General features: G+C 45.4%; 2 protein-coding genes across 5 annotated transcripts in view; both read right to left on the bottom strand.

Annotated features, from left to right (window-relative positions):
- Pacs1 (phosphofurin acidic cluster sorting protein 1) overlaps nucleotides 1–567 on the bottom strand; it is a 161,412-nt gene extending 160,845 nt beyond the window's left edge. The window contains exon 1 of one of the 2 annotated variants that reach the window (XM_063227549.1): nucleotides 7–567. In XM_063227549.1, coding sequence (XP_063083619.1) covers nucleotides 7–356 — 350 coding nt within the window. In that variant the 5' untranslated portion in view covers nucleotides 357–567. The remainder of the gene's footprint in view (nucleotides 1–6) is intronic. The other variant, XM_063227548.1, reaches the window with a different exon arrangement.
- Nucleotides 568–1,874: 1,307 nt separating this feature from the next.
- Sf3b2 (splicing factor 3b subunit 2) lies at nucleotides 1,875–20,407 on the bottom strand. 3 transcript variants are annotated; one of them, XM_063227550.1, is made up of 22 exons: nucleotides 20,206–20,407; nucleotides 20,006–20,052; nucleotides 19,634–19,711; nucleotides 18,674–18,913; nucleotides 18,407–18,457; nucleotides 17,277–17,394; nucleotides 16,293–16,402; nucleotides 15,863–15,959; nucleotides 15,563–15,654; nucleotides 14,826–15,041; nucleotides 14,546–14,683; nucleotides 14,287–14,367; nucleotides 13,850–14,077; nucleotides 12,342–12,491; nucleotides 11,437–11,526; nucleotides 11,217–11,324; nucleotides 10,289–10,396; nucleotides 9,878–10,020; nucleotides 9,694–9,795; nucleotides 2,798–2,897; nucleotides 2,507–2,692; nucleotides 1,875–2,130 (listed from the first exon to the last, which is right to left on the bottom strand). In XM_063227550.1, exons 1-22 carry the CDS (start codon nucleotides 20,336–20,338, stop codon nucleotides 2,059–2,061), a joined length of 2,688 nt encoding a protein of 895 aa, XP_063083620.1. In that variant the 5' UTR covers nucleotides 20,339–20,407; the 3' UTR covers nucleotides 1,875–2,058. The 3 variants fall into 3 exon arrangements, with proteins under 3 accessions (XP_063083620.1, XP_063083621.1, XP_063083622.1); XM_063227551.1 differs by having other exon boundaries at nucleotides 18,407–18,454; XM_063227552.1 differs by lacking the exon at nucleotides 18,407–18,457.
- Nucleotides 20,408–20,458: the final 51 nt, after the last annotated feature.

Raw genomic sequence — 20,458 nt, 5'->3', positions numbered from 1 at the left:
ACTCACCTGGGGACGCAGCTGGACGAGCTCCGGTCCACCTCCCAGGTGGCGTACAGGTTCATCTGCACCGGGGCGGGGGTGCGGCCTGGCCCCGGGGCGCCGGGAGGAGCGGAGCCCGAGGCCACCGCGACGGCCATGGAGGTGGAGGTGGACGAGGACGAAGAGGAAGCAACCGCCGCCGAGGTGGACGAGGACGACGAGGTGGCCTGGGCCAGCTTGGGGGGCGTCGGCTGCTGCGGCGTCGGCTGCTGAGACGAAGGCGGCTGCTGCGGGGACTGGGCGGCCCCAGAGACCCGCTGAGCGCCGCTGCCCCCGGGCCCTCCAGGACCACCGCCCGGCCCTCCGCGTTCAGCCATGGCCCAGCCAGGGGGTGAGGGGGCGCCGAGCTCGGACCGAAGCGACGCAGCGCGGCTCCTCGGCTTCCCCCGCGGCTGCGGCGGCGAGGGCCCGGAGCGTCTCAGCCCGCCCAGCCGAGCGCGAGCAGCCAGCGAGTGTGCACGCAAGCGCGGGGCCTCCGGCGCGCAATCCTCGCGCCCGCCCGCCGCCGCCTGTTGCGGCCCGCGCGGCCGAGACACTGGGTGGGCGTGTCCGGGGAGGGGCGGGGAGCGCCGGCTGCGGCCCCGCCCGGCGTCTAGGGGCGGGGCCCGGCGCGCGCGCGCCGGGCGTCTTGGGCACGCGGCCCCAGAGAGGGTCTGCAGCTGGCGCGCGCCTGCTTGTCCTTCCCACGTTCCAGCCTGCAACACGAGCCGCAGCCGGCCTATCTACCCCCCACCCCCACTTCTCTCTTCATCCCCCCCTCGGCCCCCCTCGCCGCAGCCAATCCCGCCAGCGGAAACCCCGCTTTTCCGGGGTGCGGCCCCATTTGAAAAGTGGACTGCTGAAGGACTGTGAAAGCCAAACCTGCCACTGGCTCCGCACGACGTGGATGTCTCTTGTCCACCGCCCCCAGACCCAGCTTTGTGCCCTGGAGACTTTTCCGTTGACTACCAAAGAGAATAGCCAGTTGGTAGGAACCCAATCTCTGAGTGGCAGGCCCCGGGAGCGTGATGGCCTGGGAGTTCCAAGAGCAGGCAGGGACTCAGGAACCCAAGGACCAAAAGTCCCTAACAAGGGAGAAGTAAGCTAAGCCCTGGCCAGATCCCGAGTGCTTCAGTGTTTTCTAAATTTCTGGAATTCTATCTATCTTCCCCAGGCCTACCAGTTTCCGCATCCTCTGTTGGACCCTCCTCTCCCCATTCCGACTATCTTGAACCTCTAGCCCTCTTGACATCCCTCTTAGTGTACTAACAGACCCTAGTAGTGCAACAATGGTGTAATTTCCCCACATACACACACCTGGCAAATCCCCACTGGACCCAGTGGGCCCAGCCAGTCTAGCTTATCAGACTTTTAGAATGAGGGGAAGCTGCAGAAAGTATGTTCCCCTACACTACAACACAAAACATATACACACCAAGGGTTCACAGGAACCCAAGACAATTAAGATTTTGAGCTATGTTCTCATAGTTAAGGACTCAAAATTTCTGCTACAAGGTCAATTAGGAAGGCCTGACCTGGCCTATACTTCCCAACCCCACTGTTACTTCCCCGGCCCAGCTAGGCACTAAACTAGCTATTTTTATTCCCCAAGAACAAAGTAGTAAGGTCAAATCAGACCTGGGGGTACTTCCCCAGAGCCTTCCTACAGAGGAGGGGTGATAAATCATCCAGTTTCACCTTTGGCTTTGGCTTCATGAAGTTTCAACTGTAACATCTGATCAACTACCTGCCTGGGTCACTGGGGCAGGCAGCCCAATGGTTGCAAGAAGATGCTACTTCTAAGCATTCTAAGATTGTAGAAGGGGCTAAAAAGAGATGAGGGAAGATCCAGAGTGTTACATATTCATCTCTTTCCTTGGGAAGCAGCTTTATTTACAAAACAAGTCTAAAATAAGAACATGAAATGACAAGTCCTTGGGAGCTACAGAAGAGCTCGCTCTTGGGGGCCCATATATGAAAGTCCAGGCATCCGGAAAAAGGGCCTAAAGGAAGGTCAGGGTGGAGGAGGAGAGAGAGAACCTAAAACTTGAACTCCTTGTATTTCTTGCTGCCCCCTCGGCTATCCTGGGGCTGTGCTTTCCGTTTCTTTTGCTGTAGGAGACAGAAAAAACACAGGTTATAAATTAATCCGGGGCCAGGGATTTAGCTCAGTAGCTTAAGCGCCTCCCTGGCAAGCCAACGGTCGTGAGTTCAGTCCCTGGTACCCCCTTCCCCCAAATAAGTTAACCCCAACTCCCAAAACAAAGGGAGCAGTCTGGCACAAACATAGAAGTCACAGAAAAGCACTCAGTCTAGATTCTGTTCCCACCTTCCTCTCAGACTGGAGTAAGTTCTTTCTGGTGCCTCTGTGAAGCCACTTAAGGCCAAGGCATTGACTATACCTTTACTCTCACCACTAGAGGGCAAAACTGCACTGGAAAAGGCAGCCTCTGCTCCCAGTTCTTTTCCCAGGCGGAGAAGTGCCCACCTTCTGTTTGGCAGCATGCTCAGCCACCATGTCGCTGAAGTCTTCCTTCTCCACTTGTGCCTGCTGCTCCCGTACATGCTCTTCATACTTCTGGGTCATGGCCATTGGATCCAATTCCAGCTCCTCGGGAGCTAGGGCCACTTCCACACCTTGCAGCTCTGGGGCTGGACCCTTCCGGCTCATAACCTAAAATAAAGATCAAGATCTTGTCACCTCCAAAGAGATGTCTCAGAAGTCTTAGCTGTACCCCATCCTTGGAGTCCCCCAAAGCCATATCCTTCAAGTGCTCACCGTGGACATGTCATAAATGTGGGTCGATCCCATCATGGCTCCCCCAACAGTGGCTGTTCTCTTCTCTGGCAACACAGTAAATAGCTGAGGTGTCTCGCTTCTACAAAGGACAAAGTAGTCAAGCCCAAAAGGGAAAAAAAGGGCCTCCAGAAAGAGAAGCAAAAACAAAACAAAACAAACAAAAACCATAGGTGGCACCTCCACCCAGATTCTTTAAGGGAACTTTGCGATACCTAGGATTGCAGCCTCTGCCATTCATTCATAGAGACCCATAAGAGGACTAGATGAGGGGCAGGGCACAGTGCTGATTTCAGGGGACATGGCTTAGAATGAGCTAAATGAATGTTCAACAAGTTAGGAGATTTAAAACAATTCAGATCCTAAGACTTCTTCACTCAAAACCGTCCAAGGTATCTACTCCTCAGCTGAATCCAAACTCCTTACTAAGACCTAAAGTGTTCATACACTGGTACCTTACCAAACCCCCTCACTATACTCTGTCTATTGTACCCTACTTTGTTTTTCTTCCTTGAATATGTAAAGCTTAAAAATTTGCTTCCTGACAAAGAAAAGCAGATACCAGACTTATCTTCTTGCCTGAAATAATAAAACATGGGCAAAAAACATGAAAATAGTTTCTATAGATCAAGGAAAGTTAATGCTTTCCACCAGGCAGAAGACAAATGAGGTGAACCATTCAATTGCTTCATCATGCTGCATTGAGTGTTTCCAAGCCACAGGACACAGAGGGCCTGTGTGGAGCCAGGACAGTGCCATGAATTGAGGGGATGATGATAAAATTCCAGGAAGACCAAGGTGGCCAGGGATTTCAGAAAATCACCAGATATCTGCAAAAAAGGTCTTCCTCAGCAATTGAGAGGAGAAATGAGGAATATATGCTTGCAGAATGCTACCAAAACCAGTGAAAGAACCAACTGAAAGGACTGGGTGGTAACAGTGCCTGCTTCTCAGTCAGGGTGGTGAACGGTGTGGATTTCCACTAGTCAGATGGAAAAACCTCTGGATTCACAGAGCACTGGGCAATGTACACAGAAAAGCCTTGTGCCTCCTGATGGGGAGAACTGAGCACTGCTTTAGTCCTGCTACCGAACCCAAAAAGCAAGATCTTTGTCAAGCTGTTTACAATAACTATACCCTTGATCAAAGCTGAAAATGATACACAGGAGTATGAAAATATTCTGAGCCCAACAAGGTAAATTACACAAAGTCTAGCAGCCAATCGGAAATTGGCAAGTATGCAAACCAAAACAATGCATTCATAACAAGAATATTAATTAAGTGAAATCAACCCAAAACTGGTACCCATGTTAGAATTAGTAAGTAAATGCCAGGCATAGTGGTACACCTCTATAATCTCAGCATTTGGAAGGCTGAGGCAATTGCACTGTTGTGAGCTTGAGGTCAACGTAGGCTACACAGTTCAAAGCCTTCCTGGATTACATGGATATTCTGCCTCAAAAAAGCTGGCCCCATAGGGTGAGATGGTACACACCTATAACCCCAGCACTGGGGAGGCTGACACAGGAGGATCCTTAGGAGTTCAAGGCCAGCCTGGGCTACAAAGAAGGCTCAAGACCAGTCTAAACTACAGAATGAGACTCTGTCTCAAAAGACCAAAAGGGGGGGGGGGGGGACCTGCCCCCAAAAGAGACAACTAGGTTAAAATGTTACTATAGTTGATTTTTGCTTGTGTTTGTCTTTTTGAGACAGTGTCATACTAAAATGTTACTATAGTTGATTTTTGTTTGCTGGTGTTTGTCTTTTTGAGACAGTGTCATACTACAGTAGTTCAGGCTGGCCTTGAACTCACTATATACTACAGGCTGACTTCAAATTTGCAGCAATTCTCTTCCTTCAGCCTCCCATGTGCTGGGATTACAGATGTGCACTGCCATACCTGGCATTAAACTGTTATTATAACTGTATTCCTCATATCCAAAAAGATAAAGAGGCAAATAATAGATTTTCAAAATAATGTATTTCAAACTTTTAGAAATGAAAATCACTTTAAATAGATTAATGTCAGAATAGTAACTGTAGAAGGAAATATGAGCAAACTTGAAAAAATAGCAATAAAATTTTCTGAAATAAACAGTTAAGAGAAATTTCTTTAAAATGAACAGAAGCCAGGCATGATGGTGCATGCCTGTAATCCCAGCACTGGGGAGACTGAGGTAGAAAGATTATTTTGAGTTGAGGCCAGCTGGATTACACAGTGAGTTCACAGACAGCCTGAACAACACAGTGAGACTATTCCAAAAAACAAAAAAATGAAAAAAAGAAAACACAGAGATTAATGAATAGAGAACTTCAAGAGACTCAACAGATTGTTCAATCAGTTCCTGAAGGACAGGAGAAGCAAGGCATGTGGTGCACACTGCAATTCCAGCACTCTGAGAGGATTGCAGGATTGCAATTTAAGTCCTACCCAGGCAACTTAGTGAGACTGTCTCAAAATAAAAAATAAGGACTGGGGATTTAGCTCAGTGGCATAAGTGCCTGCCTTGCAAGCAGGCAGCTGTGAGTTCAATCCCCAGGACCGATAAAAAAATTAAATAAAAAATAAAAAATGAAAAAAGAGCTATGGGTATACTCAGTATGAAGGTCCTGGGCTCAACCCTGAATAATGAAATAAAAAGTAAAAATAGAAAGAGGAGGTATTTTCAGAGAAATAATGGCCATCTTTTCTAAAATAAAAACTATAAACCCACAGCAAGATACTCTACAAATCCCAAGAGACATGAAGAAAAATCACACCAAGGAACATCATGTTCAAATTGTTTAGAACCAAAAATAAACAAAAAACCTCAAAAGTAATCATAGAAAAATGACACATTATGTACAAAAGAACAAAGGTAAGAATGAAAGCCGATTTCTCCTGAGAAACACTGCAAGAAAGAAGATGCTGAAGCAATTTTAGAAGTACTGAAAGGGGAAAACACACCCTGTCAACCTAGAATTCAATATGCAACAAAAATTCCTGTTTCCAAACAAGTCAAATAAGAGAACCTTTTACAATCACAACAGCTGCAAGAATTTGTAACCAGCTGACCCACATAAGAAATTTTAAAGGAACACCTGTCAGGCAAAAGGAAAATTATACCAGAAAAAAACTGGGTAGACACATAGAAATTAAAGAAGACTGAAATGGTAACTACATGGGCTCAGATATAATTATTTAATCTCTCTAAAAGATAACTATCTAATAATAATTACACAATGTGCGATTTATAACGTAAGTAAAAGTAAAATGACCACAAGAGTGGAAAAGATGGCAGGCCAAGTACCAAGGCTCTCTAAATACTACCAGGAGTACAGTATCACTTCAAAGTGAAAGATACTGTAACTGTAAAGCGACCTCTAACAAAGACAGTTACTAAGCCAACAAATAAGATAAAACAGAATTATATGAAAAATACTCGAACAGTATATGGAACTTCTGGGAGAACATGGCGGATAGATAGCAGCAGCTATGGAGGCTCTGAGAGATACCCCGCTTAGAGTCCAGGAATGGTGCGGTGCGAGGAGTCCTAAGCAGGGGGAGATGTACCCTGCTGACCCACGAACAAACTAAGCTAAGAGAAACCAACTGGAAACACAATCCTGGTGCTATAACAGGAACAGGTAAGATCTCAGCGTGGAAGCTGGAGCCTGCGCCGCTGGAAACCGTGATTTGAATTTCCTGCTGCCGCTGCTGTGTCTGAATCGGCACAGCAGGGAGAGAGACGTGTGAAAACTCTGAGAGTGGGAACCAGGGAACAGAGTTGAGAGCTGGACTGGCAGGAAGCCCTGCATCAACCTGCGGTGAGTGAGTGGAACGGGGACCCTTCCACAGAGTAGGAGGCTTCAGCAAAGGACATACTGGGACCAGGCAGACTTGCTGGAACAGGACATTGCATATTCCCCTCTCAAGTGGGATTGGTGGGGAGTGCCTGGCCTGGATGACGCCACTAAGTCCCAGTATGATAGCCCAAACCAGGTCCCAGCGCCTGGAGGTGTACCCTAGCAGTGAAGCCTTCCGTAGGTTGACCTGGAGGGGCGGGCCCAGCAGAGGCTGCCCAGGTCTATGTCTCCCTAGTACACTGCAGTGGGCGGGAACACCTAGCCAGTGCAATTCAAACAAACTGTAACAGACAAAGAGAAAAAAAACTGGGCCTCCTATACTCTCTTGTATGGAAGGAACAAAAAGTATAGGAAGAGAAAGCAACAAGAAAGGGTCCTCTGTTCCCAATCCTGAGAACACTAATCCAGGAAAGGTGAATGCAAAGGAGAATGAGGAAAGAAAACATGCAATATCCAACATGGCACCAACAGACATAAAGCACTATCTCCAGAGCCTCTTAGACAAGTTCAAAAGCAAAGTATTTAATGAAATAAAGCAAGATATAAGTAGAACAGCTAGAGAAATGCTAAGCACCGCCCAAGAAAAAACAGATGGTGGAATGGAAGAACAGAAAAAAAGGGGAGAATTGTTTGATGGAGAAAATAGAGAAAACATAGAATACATGAAGCAGGTTCAAAGAGATTACCAGGAAACTAAAAACTCTATCGAAAACTGGCATAACAGCTTGAAAGAAACTAAGGATAGATTATCTGAACTGGAGGGCAGATTTGTAATGTGGGAGCATGAAATGAAAAACTTCTTAAAACTAACAAGAAAACAGCAATAATACAAAGGCTAAAAGATGATAAGAGGATCTATAACTTAAGAATTAAGAACATAAAAGAAGTAGAGACACAAACAAATGGACTACAAAACTATTCACAGAAATAATCCAAGAGAATTTCCCTAATTTAGCAAAAGGTAAAGATACTCAGATGTCTGAGGCATACAAAACCCCAGCCACCTACAACCCAAACAGAGCTACACCCAGGCATATAATAATCAAAATTCCAGAAATCCAATATAAGAACAGAATATTAAAAGCCATCAGAGACAACAAACAGATCACTTACAAGGGAACACCCATCAGAATTACAGCAGATTTCTCAGCACAAACCATCAAATCACAAAGAGCGTGGGGGGAAATAATTTAAGCTTTGAAAGATAATAACCTCCAGCCAAGATTGATATATCCTGTTCCTAGAAATTGATGGAAAAACAAGGTGCTTCCAGGATAAAGAGGAACTAGGGGAATTTGCAACCGCCAATTCAACTCTACAGAGAATACTGTAGGATATTCTTTTTTTTTTTTTTCTTTTTTTTTTTTTTATCGGTACCAGGGGTCGAACTCACGACTGTCTGCTTGCAAGGCAGGCGCTTATGCCACTGAGCTAAATCCCCAGCCCCTACTGCAGGATATTCTAAAAAAGGAAAATACCAAGATCCCAGAAACAGTGGCAGAGAGGCCACAATGAATGGAGCAGAAAGTGAAATGAAGAAGACAAACTGACAACAAACGACAAAAAAAGAACTCAACAGAAATGAGGCAGAGATTGGATGGTAGGAACAGCTACTTTGGAGAAAACAAGACATCATAATAGCTAGTGCTGATTTAATATCATCTTGTTTTTGAAGTCCCATCAAGCTTTTATTCTTCTGTCTCCATCGGTCTTAACAGGTTGTATCTTACTGGATTTTATTATGTGATAATATAAGCAAAAACTTTTATAGACAAGGAGATTATACAAAAACCATAGTTCATTTTCTGATAGTTGGTTCTAAATACCCTGTAATACTGTCATTCTCTTGAATGGTTTTACATTGTCTTGGTATGTTTGGTGTTACAGTATACGAAGTTATACTCAAAGATTTCAAGGAAAGAGACAATATGGTAACTACTTTTATGTCAGGATATCTTGTGGTGAAACACTATTTTGCTTAAATGGTTATGCTTTGACTTGCGCTGTTTTGTTGTTATGCCCTCTTTTCTCTCAATCTCCTTTTTTTTTTAAATTTTTTATCTTTTTAATTAAGGGAAAAATAAAAAGTAGCAGGATACATTATAGTAACTCACTTTGATTTCCTATTAACTTGATTTGAAACCCTGTATTGCCCCACCATCCTGTTTTGACTGATTTTCCCCTATTCTGCTTTGCTTGATAGTACCAAGTTTGAAAGTATAGGCAACAACTGTGAAGACAATAAGATTCATTATGACGCCCAATCTGGTTGACTATTATCTTCTTTTAAAGTCCTGTAACGTCTCCAATGTTTTGGTTTTATTCTTTACTGTTTTGTTCAATTTTATTATAACTGATGATATAGGCAATTCTTTTTAAGATAGCAAGAGGCAGTATGGTAATCATTGTTGATCACCTGGTATTTTGTTTTTACATTATCTATTATGTCCATCCTTTTGATTTGACTGACTCTGTTCTGTTATGTCACATTTGGTTTTACTCTCTTCAACAAAAAGTAATAAGAACTGTGGGAATAATAAAACCCAAAATGTGTAATTGTCAATGTACAAAAGAGAGGAAAAGAAAGTGCTCTAAAGGATATAACTGCATATATATTTAAGTGTATAAGATAGATAACCATATTACTGAGTTTTGTTGTATCATTGAACAAAACTGTTTGCAGTCTCACTGTTTGAAAGTCCACTTTATATGCTTTAATTCTGTAACCTGAACAACTATTTCTAAGATAACAATATGTAATCTATTAACTAGTGATTCCCTATTGTTTATTCTTTCTGAAATTCTGTATAACTTGTACCCTTTTTCTGTTTTTTTTTTCTTTTTCTCCTTAAATAAAATTAAAAAAAAAAAAAAAAAGAAAAAGAAAAAGAAAAATGCTCAATGAATGCAAAAGACAGGAAAAGGGAAATAAAGAACAGAATGTACTAAGAGGTCATTTCATGAGTCAGCCAGTCAACCCAAAGGCCAGAAAGAAGTGAGTTCTCCCCACAATGCCTGCCCGGTTCCCTCACCCGTCCATCGCCTCTTCAATCTTCTTCTTTCTCAATTCAATGAGTTCTGGGGTCTCCATTCCAGCTGGCACAGACGAGAATCCTCCAGGAGTGATGAGGCCACTGTGAAGAGAAGAAAAGCTATGGAGTAGAAAGAAGGCTGCCAAGCAAAAACCACTCTGGAAAGCAGATTCCATTTCCCCACCTGTCCGCTGGTGTAATAAAGCCTGTCTCATCTGGTTTGTCTTCATCACTTTCTTCCTCTTCCTCCTCTTCTGAGGATTCTTCATCTGACGGTTCTAGTTCCCCCCAAGGGGTCCGATCTATCTCTTCTTCTTCGGTCTTGGTCTGAAACAGATCACTCATTTGTTCAGAAAGGTTTATTCAGTACCTACAATTCTCCCAAGCTGATTAAGCTGAAGAGCTGTAAGACTAACAGACAATAATTCTGCTTACAAACAAGTCCTGTGGAGAGCTGCTTAACACCAAAAGAAAATGCATTGCTTTCTTTCAGACTAAAACTTCACAGTCTCATTCACTGATAGTGAAGGTACACCACAACTACCTAGTCTTACTTCATTAAGTAAAACCAAGGCCACCAGATCATGGCCCATACCTGAAATTCAGCAGCATTGGTTCCAAACACGTCCCCATAGAGCGGTTTTCCGGTCTCATCTACTGGGGGTTTGCCCCAACCACCAGCATGGTAGCCAAAGGAACAGCTCTGCAGGAGAGGGAGCACTAATGAGTTCCAACCCTAAGCTCCAGAGGAGCAGTAAGTACGTCAGAAAAGCCAAGCTCCGAAGTAGAGAACTCACACCTGGGAACTCTGAAAATTACTAGTGCAAAACAGACTTAACCACTGGAAAGCATAACTGCGGAGTCAACAGGATGGGAGGAGAGAAGGTGGGGTATGCTAATAGCCTAAAAACCAGCACTTCATCTTTTTTCTGCCTGATTTTCCCTACATTTAGAAAGCTGGCCTGGCTAACATCTATTTCACTTAAGGAACATAAATTTGTGCTTGAAGTGCTTTAATACCACTTTTCCAATTTAGTGATTCTGTGGTCTGTTAATACTTTATCTAATATTTTTTATTTAAAAATAGTAAATTTTATGACATTCTTTTTTCCTCCCACAGTAGTACTAATGGAACCCAATGGCACTCTATTACTGAGCTATATACCTAGACCTTTTTTATTTTTTTTAATTTAGAGACATCTTGCTATGTTGCCCCAGGCTGGCCTGGAACTTGTAGTACTCCTGCCTCAACCTCCCAAGCAGCTGGGACTACAGGTGTACATCCCCATTTCCAATGAAATTATTTCTCTCTGTCCTTATAACTACCAAAGAACTAACCAGAAACACAGTCACAAATATTATTACATTTAGTTATTTCTGAATGATAAAACCAATTATTTTTTCCTGACAGGTAGAAACAGAGAAGGAAAATAAAGTAACTTCTCTAGAGAAAAAGCAGAGGCACAGCTGGGCATGTTACCCCACATCTGTAATCCCAGTATTCTGGGAAGCATAACACTCACCTCAGGGATAGGTGAGTTGAGCCCAGGGATTTTCAGGTTGGGGTACGATGGGGGTGGTCCATATCGCTGCATGGCAATCAGCCATGGGGGAGGGACCTTGTGGGCATTCTGCAGGAGGAAGAGAACAGGATACCTCTCACCTTTCCCTATCCTTGTCTCTCCCTTCTACTCCAACTTCCACCCTCTCTCCTAGCTCTCCAGTCAGCTAACCAACACTCACTGGTCCCACTGGCATCCCCAAGGAAATCCTCAGCTCATCAGACAGATCTCCAGGCTTCTTCTCCTTCAGTCTCGTCTCAAACTCTTTCCCCTGAGAATAAAGCACAGTGGGCTATATTGGGAATGCCAGACACACACTGAGAGCTCAGTGGCATGAGAGCACGGTTGAGAAGTGCCCTAATCACATCAAATACAAAACCCCACGAGGGCTGCCTGGCTCCCACTCAGATGCCAACTAGAGTGAGGGCAGCAATAAAGACCAGATTCTCAGTGCTGTCATTAAGCCACTGTGAGGAGAGCAGGACTGACTTCCGGACCTGCTTTCCCCTTTGTGAAATGAGGGCACAGGACAGGATGATCGCCAAAGTCCTTCTCCCTCAAACAGCTCATGTCATATGATTAATATTTCAAAGATCAGGAAAAAATGAAACTTTTTCTCCATTCCCAATATTAAATGTTTCTGAAAGGCCATCTGTCATTTGGCCCCCATCCTCTTACACCAACAATGACAAACCAATACTGCTTCAAAGACACAGTCTACATCTCTCCTCCAAAAAAGAACCTCATTTTAAAATTTGACACTCCAGCCAGGTATGGTGGCTCACACCTGTAATCCCAACATTTAGGAGTCTAAAGCAGGAGGATCATTGCAAGTACAAGACCAGCCTGGACTACAAAGTGATTTCAAGGACAGCCTGAACTGCACAGAGAGACCCTGTCTCAAAAAGACAAAAAAAAAATTTTTTTAATTAAATAAAATTTCACACTCCATCTTGTTTTAGGGAAGTTAATGGACAATTCTAGGACTAAGAACCCCTCTACCAGCTTTGAGATGTGTCCCAGCCAATGCTTACATAGTTGGGATCCCACAACTCAAGCCTCCCTTCCCCTGCTCACTTTCCAGACCTCATAGTACAGGTCCCCGTGAATCGTCAGCTTCGGCTTGGTTTGCCACTTGAAGAAGGCGTCATGAAGTTTTTGGTAATCAATATCAATCTTTCCCATCTTGGGCCGCACTTTCTCTCGCATTTTAGACTTCATGGTCTTCTGCTCTTCCTGTGGAGAATTTAGGTAGACATAAATTAGTAGGTATTCATCAACTTTGGGCTGGAGGTGGAGCCCAGTGGCTAGCATATGTAAAGCCCAAGATTTGATCCTTAGCACTGCAGCAGAGTTGGGGGGAAAAGGTATTCACCAACTTCAACTCTTAGTAAAAGAGGTTCTGGCTCCCTAATCCCAAAAGAGATCAAAAGAAGCATTTATCTTACTCTTCAGAGTCACCAAAATTCGAGTTCAAATTGCTCAAAATTATGTAATCCAATAGGCTAGAGGCGTTGCTCAGTGGTAGAGCATACACTTGGCATGTGCAAGACGGAGTTGAATCCCCAGAACGAAAACCAAGTTATACAACCCATGCTGAACACAGTACTTTTAGTATATGAAATCAGCCTCAGATTACTGTGTCAATAACTATATTTTTTAAACCCTCTGAACACTGGTACCAGTGCCCAATGGTACACTAAAGACACCAGTGGATGTACTAATAAAAATTTAAATAAAACACCAGTGGCATGACATGGGCACACAGTTCTAGACAGCCTGACTTCATCAAAGCCAGATTTTGTTAGTTGCCTTTAAAAACAACTGGGTAAGAGGTCAACTAGAAGGCAGAATTTTCAATATGTACTTCTTTTTTGGTATCAGGAATTATACTCAGAACCTCACACTTGCCAGATATCAATGTGCACTTTTTGTTTTTTGGTCCCAGGCAGGTGCTATCAATGTGTACTTTTACAGCTCCTAAATTGTGGCACCACAGACTATGAGTACTTATTCAAAATATTAACCTAGGGCTGCAGACACAGCTCATGGCACAAGCACCTGTCTGCCAAGCACGAGGTCATGAGTTCAATCCCTGGTATCAAAAGGGGAAACAAAAACAAAAACAAAAACAAAAAAAAAAGGAAGAAAAAAATATTAACCTTTAAACTTGGGTCGAGGATTTAGCTTAGCAGCCTAAGTGCCTGCTTGACAAGCACAAGGTTGTAAGTTTGATTCCAGATAGCACAAAAAAACCTTTAAATTTAAGTTATACAACTACTGAGACTCCAACAACAAAATGAACAAGGGAAGGGAGTCACAAGGTGAGCAAGGAGAGTTAGGGGAAAAGGGAAACAGGAGAACAGAGGCCTGGCAGAGTGTGGCGAGACATGGGAAAAGACTTAAGGTCTGCCTTCCCTTAATTCCTGTGTCCTTCCCCTCTTGCTGCCTCCAAGGTGATCTACAAAGTGCTGACTTCCAGACTGCAGAAAGATAACCATACTAGTAACAAATAGATGGGTCTGGGGAGCCCTAATCCAGTTTTGAAGCAGACTTGCGTGCCCAGTAACACATCTGTGCCCAGCCAGCCTCACCTTCTCCTGCAGGGCTTCACGCATCTCCTGGATGCCTGTGCGTTTGATGAAATCAGGCAGCTCAAAGGGGGGCTTCTCAATGCCCCGTTTGCCTTGCAGGTACTTGCGTTTAAAACACCAGTGACGTGGCACAGGCACAGAGTTCCGGGTGGCCTTGAGGTGAACCAAGAGCTTAGGGTCCTGAGCTGTCACATCATGCATCTCCACAACATCGGGCCGAGCCACCAGCTGGAAAACACACAACAATATGTCTCTATGAAGCCCCACCACTCTGGTCTGAAGCCTTCTTTCTTTTTCCTCAAAGGACTCCTTCTCCAAGTCAGCCACACTTCCTTCGAAGCCTGCAAAACCTCTAGAAAACCCCATCAGCGAGCGAAGGACTCCTCTAGTGGTCTCTAGCTAGCATCCAGGACTTGCTGAGGCATCCTGAGTCTCACCTGCTTGAGTTCAGCCACAGTGAAGCGATTCATTCGGCGCAACTTCTTCTTGGACAGCTTGGGAGCTTCTGGCTTCTTTTCCTAGAACAGAATGGTCCCTTCCTTTGAGCAGGACTCCTGGGTGGTCCTCAAACTGTCTGGCCACCCCAAACCTTAAGTCATGAGAGCCCTGTAAGAAGTCACCGTGGTTCCTCAAGGGAGCCATCCCAGCCACCTGCACCCAATATCCCATTTCCTACCAGGGAGAGATGGCCCTGACCTGCTCGTCATCACTGCTGTCATCATCGCTGTCCTTGTGTTCCTCCTCAAAGCCCTTCTTCTTGGGGGCTGCAGAGTTCTCCGTTTTGTCAAGTTTCTCTGGCTCTTTTTCTTTCTCCTTCTTCACATCATCTGTGAGCTAAGAAAGCAGACCACATGGGAGTCCCAGCCCTCCTAGCTCCCCAGTTTCTGAGCCCTGCCCTGAATCAAAACCCCTGTCCCCAGCCTGGTCTACCATTCCCTGTTGAGCTTGGCCCCCTCAGAGTGAGTGCATCTGCTACCTTGAAAGCCTCAAAAATCCTCTTAAAGAAGATGAAGTTGGGCTCATAGATTTCAGGTTCTTCGGTCACATATTCAATCTCAACATCGGCAGCAGGGGACTCAGAGCCTCGGGACCGGGCTGCATCTTTCTCTCGGTCTCCAGAGCTCTCCAAAGAAGCTACCCGAACCCTCTGGGTCTTTTTCTTCTTCTTCCGGTTACGACGCTTCCGGTTTTTCTGTCAAGACGAGGACAATCAACTAGGTCAGATGCAAGCTCCACGCCAGCTCCTGCTCCTAACAATAGTTCAAGGCTCAGCACTGCCCTGGAGACAGACTCCAAAAGTCCTGTCTCTCTCAAACTATGTACCTTTGGATAAGTTACTGCACCTCTAAAACTTGTGTTTCTAGCTATAAAACGCAGGCAAGTACAATACTCAGAACTTGAAGGGATTTGGGAAAATTAAATAAAAAATATGTGCAAGATGCTTAGCACACAAGCCGGGCATGGTGGCTCATGCCTGTAATCCCAGCACTTGGGAAGCTGAGGCAGGAGGATTGTTACGAGTTCGAGACCAGCCTGGGCTACAAAGTGAGCTCAAGCCAGCCTAAACTGCATAGCAAGACCCTGTCTCAAAAAGAAAAAAAAAAAAAGATGCTTAGCACACAAATTACCACCACAACAGCTAGTCTCTACTGAACACTTCAAATTAGTCACATTAGTACCCAGACCAACAATCCTTCCAGACCACCTCCATACCTCCTTTTTAGATATGGACACTGTGTCCTCCTCAGTCTCTGACGCTGACTGGCCCAGGGAGGAGCGAGTGTCTGTTTCCATTTCCTCTTCCTCTGCCAGGGAAGAAGGTAGAAGTCAAGTCTCCTCAGAGTACTCCACAGTAACTTCTCTTTGCCAAGAGCTAACCACTCTCTGGACCCTTCTTACGAAAGGGACAGAAAAGAGGAGGGAGGGGAATGAGGAAGGAGGGAAACAAGAAGAGGATGCAGCCTTGCCTCTTCAGCTTCTGGGCCTGAAGGTTTAGGGCACACCAATACTCACCCTGCTGTGAGTTCATCTCTTCCTGGCGGCTCTCCTTCAGTTGCAAGATCTTCTCCAAAGCCTGGGGGATCTTGGGGCCCACAGAGGGATCATCGATCTGCCAGACACAACCAAGTCAGAGGGCCTGACACAGTGCCCTTTCTCCTCTCACTTCCTCCCCTCTTCTCCTATCAAGGCTGTCAACAACAGACAGATAGTAAGCAACACCAACTAAACTCAACAAGGTGCAGCATCCCCTAAAGGGAATCCCAACTCTGCCCCAGAAATACTCCCAAATCTGACAAACCTAAACATTTTAACTAAGTGTGCCACCCCCCCCAAAAGATCTAAACCCTCCCAATCTTTTCACAGAACCCTTCTATAAAATCTTGACATAGATCCCTTCCAAACCACCACTCTTCTATCCCTAGGAAGAAATCATCAGTTTCACCTCTCTATTCTCATCTCCAGGGGGCGGTGGGGGACCACGAGGCCGGGGAACAGGGGCCCCCATGGGCAATACAGTGGGAGTGGGCCCCACAGGACCTACTGGAGCCGCTACTGCAAAAAGAAAGAAAAAGAAGTCCAATGCCAGAAGAAACAAAATACTCCTTTAAAAAAAAAACACTCCCTTTGCTAAAAATCAAGAGAGATGGTTATGTTTACCCCTCAGGGCAGGAGTGCTTTTGGGGTGCTGAGAATGTCTTGGTTTTTGATCCCCATGCTGGCTGTTGAGTTATTCGGTTTGTGCAAATTCACTACACATTTCCCATATGTGCACTTTTTAAATGTGATCCACTCAGTTGTTCCTTGTTATCTATAGGGAATCTGTCTCAGGACACCACATGAATACCAAAATCCGAGAATGTTCAAATTTCATATATCAAGTAGCATAGTATTTGCCTAAAACCTACCCAAACCTTCACACTTCACATCATTTCTAGCTTACACACAACACCTAATAAAATGTAAATACTATGGAGTCACTTCATTGTTTATGTAAGCATGACGAGAAATAAAGCCTGTACAAGTTCAGTACAGATGCAAACTTTTTGTTTTGCTTTTTGAGACAAAGTGTCATCATGTAGTTTAAGCTGGCCTTAAACTCACTGTATAACCCAGGCTGCCCTAGAACTCATGGCAACTCTCCTGCTTCTACTTCCCAAGTACAGGGATTACAGGCACACAGCACCACACCAACTAGATGCAAAATCTGTTGTACTGTCAACCCATAGTTGAACGCTTGGGTGCTGTCAGTAGACAGGGAAGGATCACCATACCTAAACATCCTTTGGGGGCCTGGGGTAAAGCTTAGTGGCAGACTGCATATTTAGCCTGCACAAGGCCCTAGGTTCCCCAGTACCAGGAGGAAAAAAATGTTTTTAAAACATTTAAATTGTCTTCCCTGTTCTTTCCTATCATCCCAGGGCCCTACCTCGAGGCCCCAGGGGAGTTCGAACGCCAATCTGCCCCATGTCTTGTGGGGGCCGAGGGACTGGGGTGCCCATCTTGGCAATCTCCTGCTGCCGCTCCTGCTCCAGTAACACAGCGGCCTGCAGGAGGGAAGGGGGAGTGGAAACACAGCTTGAAAACATGTTTGGCAGGCAGCCCCTGGCAAATCCATTCTTTCAGCTGGGTAACAGACCTGAGGAGATCAGGAACCACTCCTGTTCTGACCTCCCTTCCACCCCCAACTTTCAGGCTATGATCACAATTAGAGAAGCCCTGTCATCACAACAGAAAATCCATGGAAATAACACCAAGGAAAACCCCAGGAAATTTCTAGTTTTTAAAAGGACTTACTGTTTAGCTAAACATGGTCTTCTAGCTTTTCAGTGAGAATTTTCTTCCCCAATACTTTTTTTTTTCCTGAGATAAGGTCTTTCTGTGCAGTTTAGGCTATCCTTAAACTCACTATGTAGGCTGGCTTGGAACTCATGTCGATCCTCCTGCCTTGACCTCTCAAGCGCTGGGATTACAGATGTACACCAGCATACCCAAGCAGTAAGTAATTTAGAACTATAGATCCTTTACTTAGTTTTTCTTAAAAAATTGCCAAAATCTGTGCAAAGCCTCTACTTCATATATATATGTAAAACTTAGGCTTTTAATCCTTATTTTCTAATATTTCTGAGTAACCCACTGGGTAACAACTAATACTAAGCATTCTCTAATGACTAAATTTGCCGCCATTCTCTCCAAGGCGCCTTCTCTCTAAGGCAGTTTTTCCATAATGGGCCAAAAGGTAATTTTTAGGTTTTATGTGCTATTACATGGATCCTTTCACATATTCTTAATGTGAGTTTGTTTTTATAAACAATCTTTTAAAAGTATACACATCATTTTTCATTCACAAGCTATACAAAAGTAGGTCACAGGTTGTAGTTTGCCAATATCTGGACTATAGGTAAAATGGAATCCCTTGGAAGATACTGGAACTTAGTTAGGAATTAGGTAGCCTCCAAGGAAAACCTGAATGATGCATCTTATTTTGGACACCAAGGACCATAAGTGACAGTCTTTGGACTGGACCATGAGGTCAAAGGTTAGGGAGAGGGGTATTACCCGCTTCTGCTGCTCCAAGAGCTCATGTTCCTTCAATGAATGATCTCCCTGCTTAAAAGAGAAAACAAGCTCATACCAGCACCAATATCCCCCAGGCCAATCTGCCACAATTCTTGCTACCTGGGATCCTATTCCAGCCTAAGACCTGTCCTCCAATCTTTGGTCGAGATCTTCCCAAATGTGGCCCCAGTATCATCCAGCTTTCTGAGGCTCCACTCCCCCTTTAGGGACCTAATGAGACCCAGGTGTAAGCATCCGCCTGCCTACCTGTTTGGCACGTTCCTCTTGCTGCATCAGCAATGCTGCTTGCTGCTGCACCAGCTTCAACCGCTCCTCTTCAGACAGTGCCACAGGCTCACCCACACGAAGAGGAGGCGGGGGCCCCAAATTGGGTGGGTGAGCCATAGGAAAGCCAAGCCCAAGGCCTGGTGGAGGTGGCGGGGGTGGCGGAGGAGGCTGCAGAGGAGGAAGTCCCATGGGGGGTGGTGGCATGGGAATCCCAGAAAGCTGCAGAAAAAAATAATACGACAATAAATTAAGAACCATTTACCTATTCAAACATTTGCAGAGGTTCTATCATGAACCAGGTGCTAAGATTCAAAGCCAAACTATACATGACTCCACAAGAGAATGCTAACTCTGGGACATCAACCAAAGTAATGTATTGACTCTTCCCAGAAAAGAATCATAAACACACGTTTTTCATTCAACTTCAGGAGGCTCAGGGACACCTCTAAAAACCATCTAAGGACTCCACACTCCACATTGAGAATCAATAAATTTCAGGTCAGAGCCACATCTTTGTAGAAAAAGTATCAAATCCTGAATCAGAAGGGACATGAAAATTGAGAAGACTTAAATAAACAGGAACCACTGTGCCAGGCCACTGCAAACCCCAATGCAAGGAGTACATAATCAAAAAAGTCAGCCCTAGTGTCTCACCAATATGGGAGCTACCCTGAGGGAGCAAAGAATGTACCTATTTTCAGCTCAAAGAGAATTAAGTTAAGATTCCAGCTACCCAAGTTTAAACTTGAATGACAGGTAGAATTTAGAGATGCAGGCCTCAAAAGAAGTGATAAGTGTCTGCACAAGAGAAAAGTTCCCAATTATGTAATCGCAGGACTTTCCTACTCAATCTGTTAACTGCATCCTCAGTACAATCTATGTGAAAGATGGGCCTAGCTGGTGCAAGAGAGATTCTAGGACAGGAAACAACTTTCTTACCTGGGCAGACATGGGAGGGGGAGCAGCTTTGTCCCCATCCTCCCCCCTCAAAACCGGCCGACTGAGTACGATGCCAGTCTGCAGAAAAATAAAGAAGTGCTCTAGGTCAGTTCAAGAGGAGTTGTTCCACTAAACGAAGTTCTCTCCCATTCGTTCAACAATATTTACCAAGCAGCTATCTGTCTGAGTTTGAGCTGGGTACCCAATCGAAGCAATATGGATAGAAACACATTACAACAAAGCAGGCAATGCCAAGAACAGGCGAAAAGGCCAAGCATCCCCAAGTGCATAAAGAATAAAGACTTAGCAGTGAGGGGGCGTGAAGGCCTCCAGAAGCTCCGCCTATATTCAAGTACCGCCGCCAACACTTACCTGGCGGGTGTAAGTCTGTAGGCGCTCCACCAGCTCCTCGCGACTCCCTACGGGGTAAATCAGAGGATCAGTGGGGCAGGCCAGCAGAGCCACGGCAGACCCTGGCGGCTCGCCTCCGACCCGTCCTCCCGGGTCTCCCGGAAAACCACGCTCCGCTTCTCAGACTACGCGGTTCTCTCCTGACCTCCCATGCTCCTCACCCTGGATCGGAGCTCCAATCTCTGCCAGCTTGGCCTGAAGTTCCTGGGAAGCCCAGGCACCATAGTGGCCTGGAGGAGGCGGTGGAGGCAACTGCAGTTCTCCTTTGGGAGGCTCGGAATGGTCAGTCGCCATCTTAGCCGAGGGAAGGCGCGCGACCAACCCGGAAGCTCAGGCCGGCCTGGGGTCCACTTCCCGGAACTTCCGGCACCGCCGCACGCCGAGTGGTGCGCTTCGCCTCAGACGCGCCTGCGA

This window comes from Cavia porcellus, unplaced genomic scaffold (genome assembly GCF_034190915.1).
Source record: "Cavia porcellus strain 051 isolate PalLab524CR breed Dunkin Hartley unplaced genomic scaffold, mCavPor4.1 scaffold_17, whole genome shotgun sequence".
NCBI classification, from domain to species: Eukaryota; Metazoa; Chordata; class Mammalia; order Rodentia; family Caviidae; genus Cavia; species Cavia porcellus.
Note: the sequence above shows the minus strand (reverse complement) of the source record. Positions and strands in the feature narration are given on the sequence as shown.

Coding starts and splice junctions, on each gene's coding strand:
- Sf3b2 (XM_063227550.1), bottom strand. CDS start 20,338: ATGGCGACTGACCATTCCGAGCCTCCCAAAGGAGAACTGCAGTTGCCT. Junction 15,960..16,292: donor CTGGAGATGAGAATAGAGAG/GTGAAACTGATG, acceptor TGTGTCTGGCAG/ATCGATGATCCCTCTGTGGG. Junction 15,655..15,862: donor AGAGATGAACTCACAGCAGG/GTGAGTATTGGT, acceptor CTTCCCTGGCAG/AGGAAGAGGAAATGGAAACA.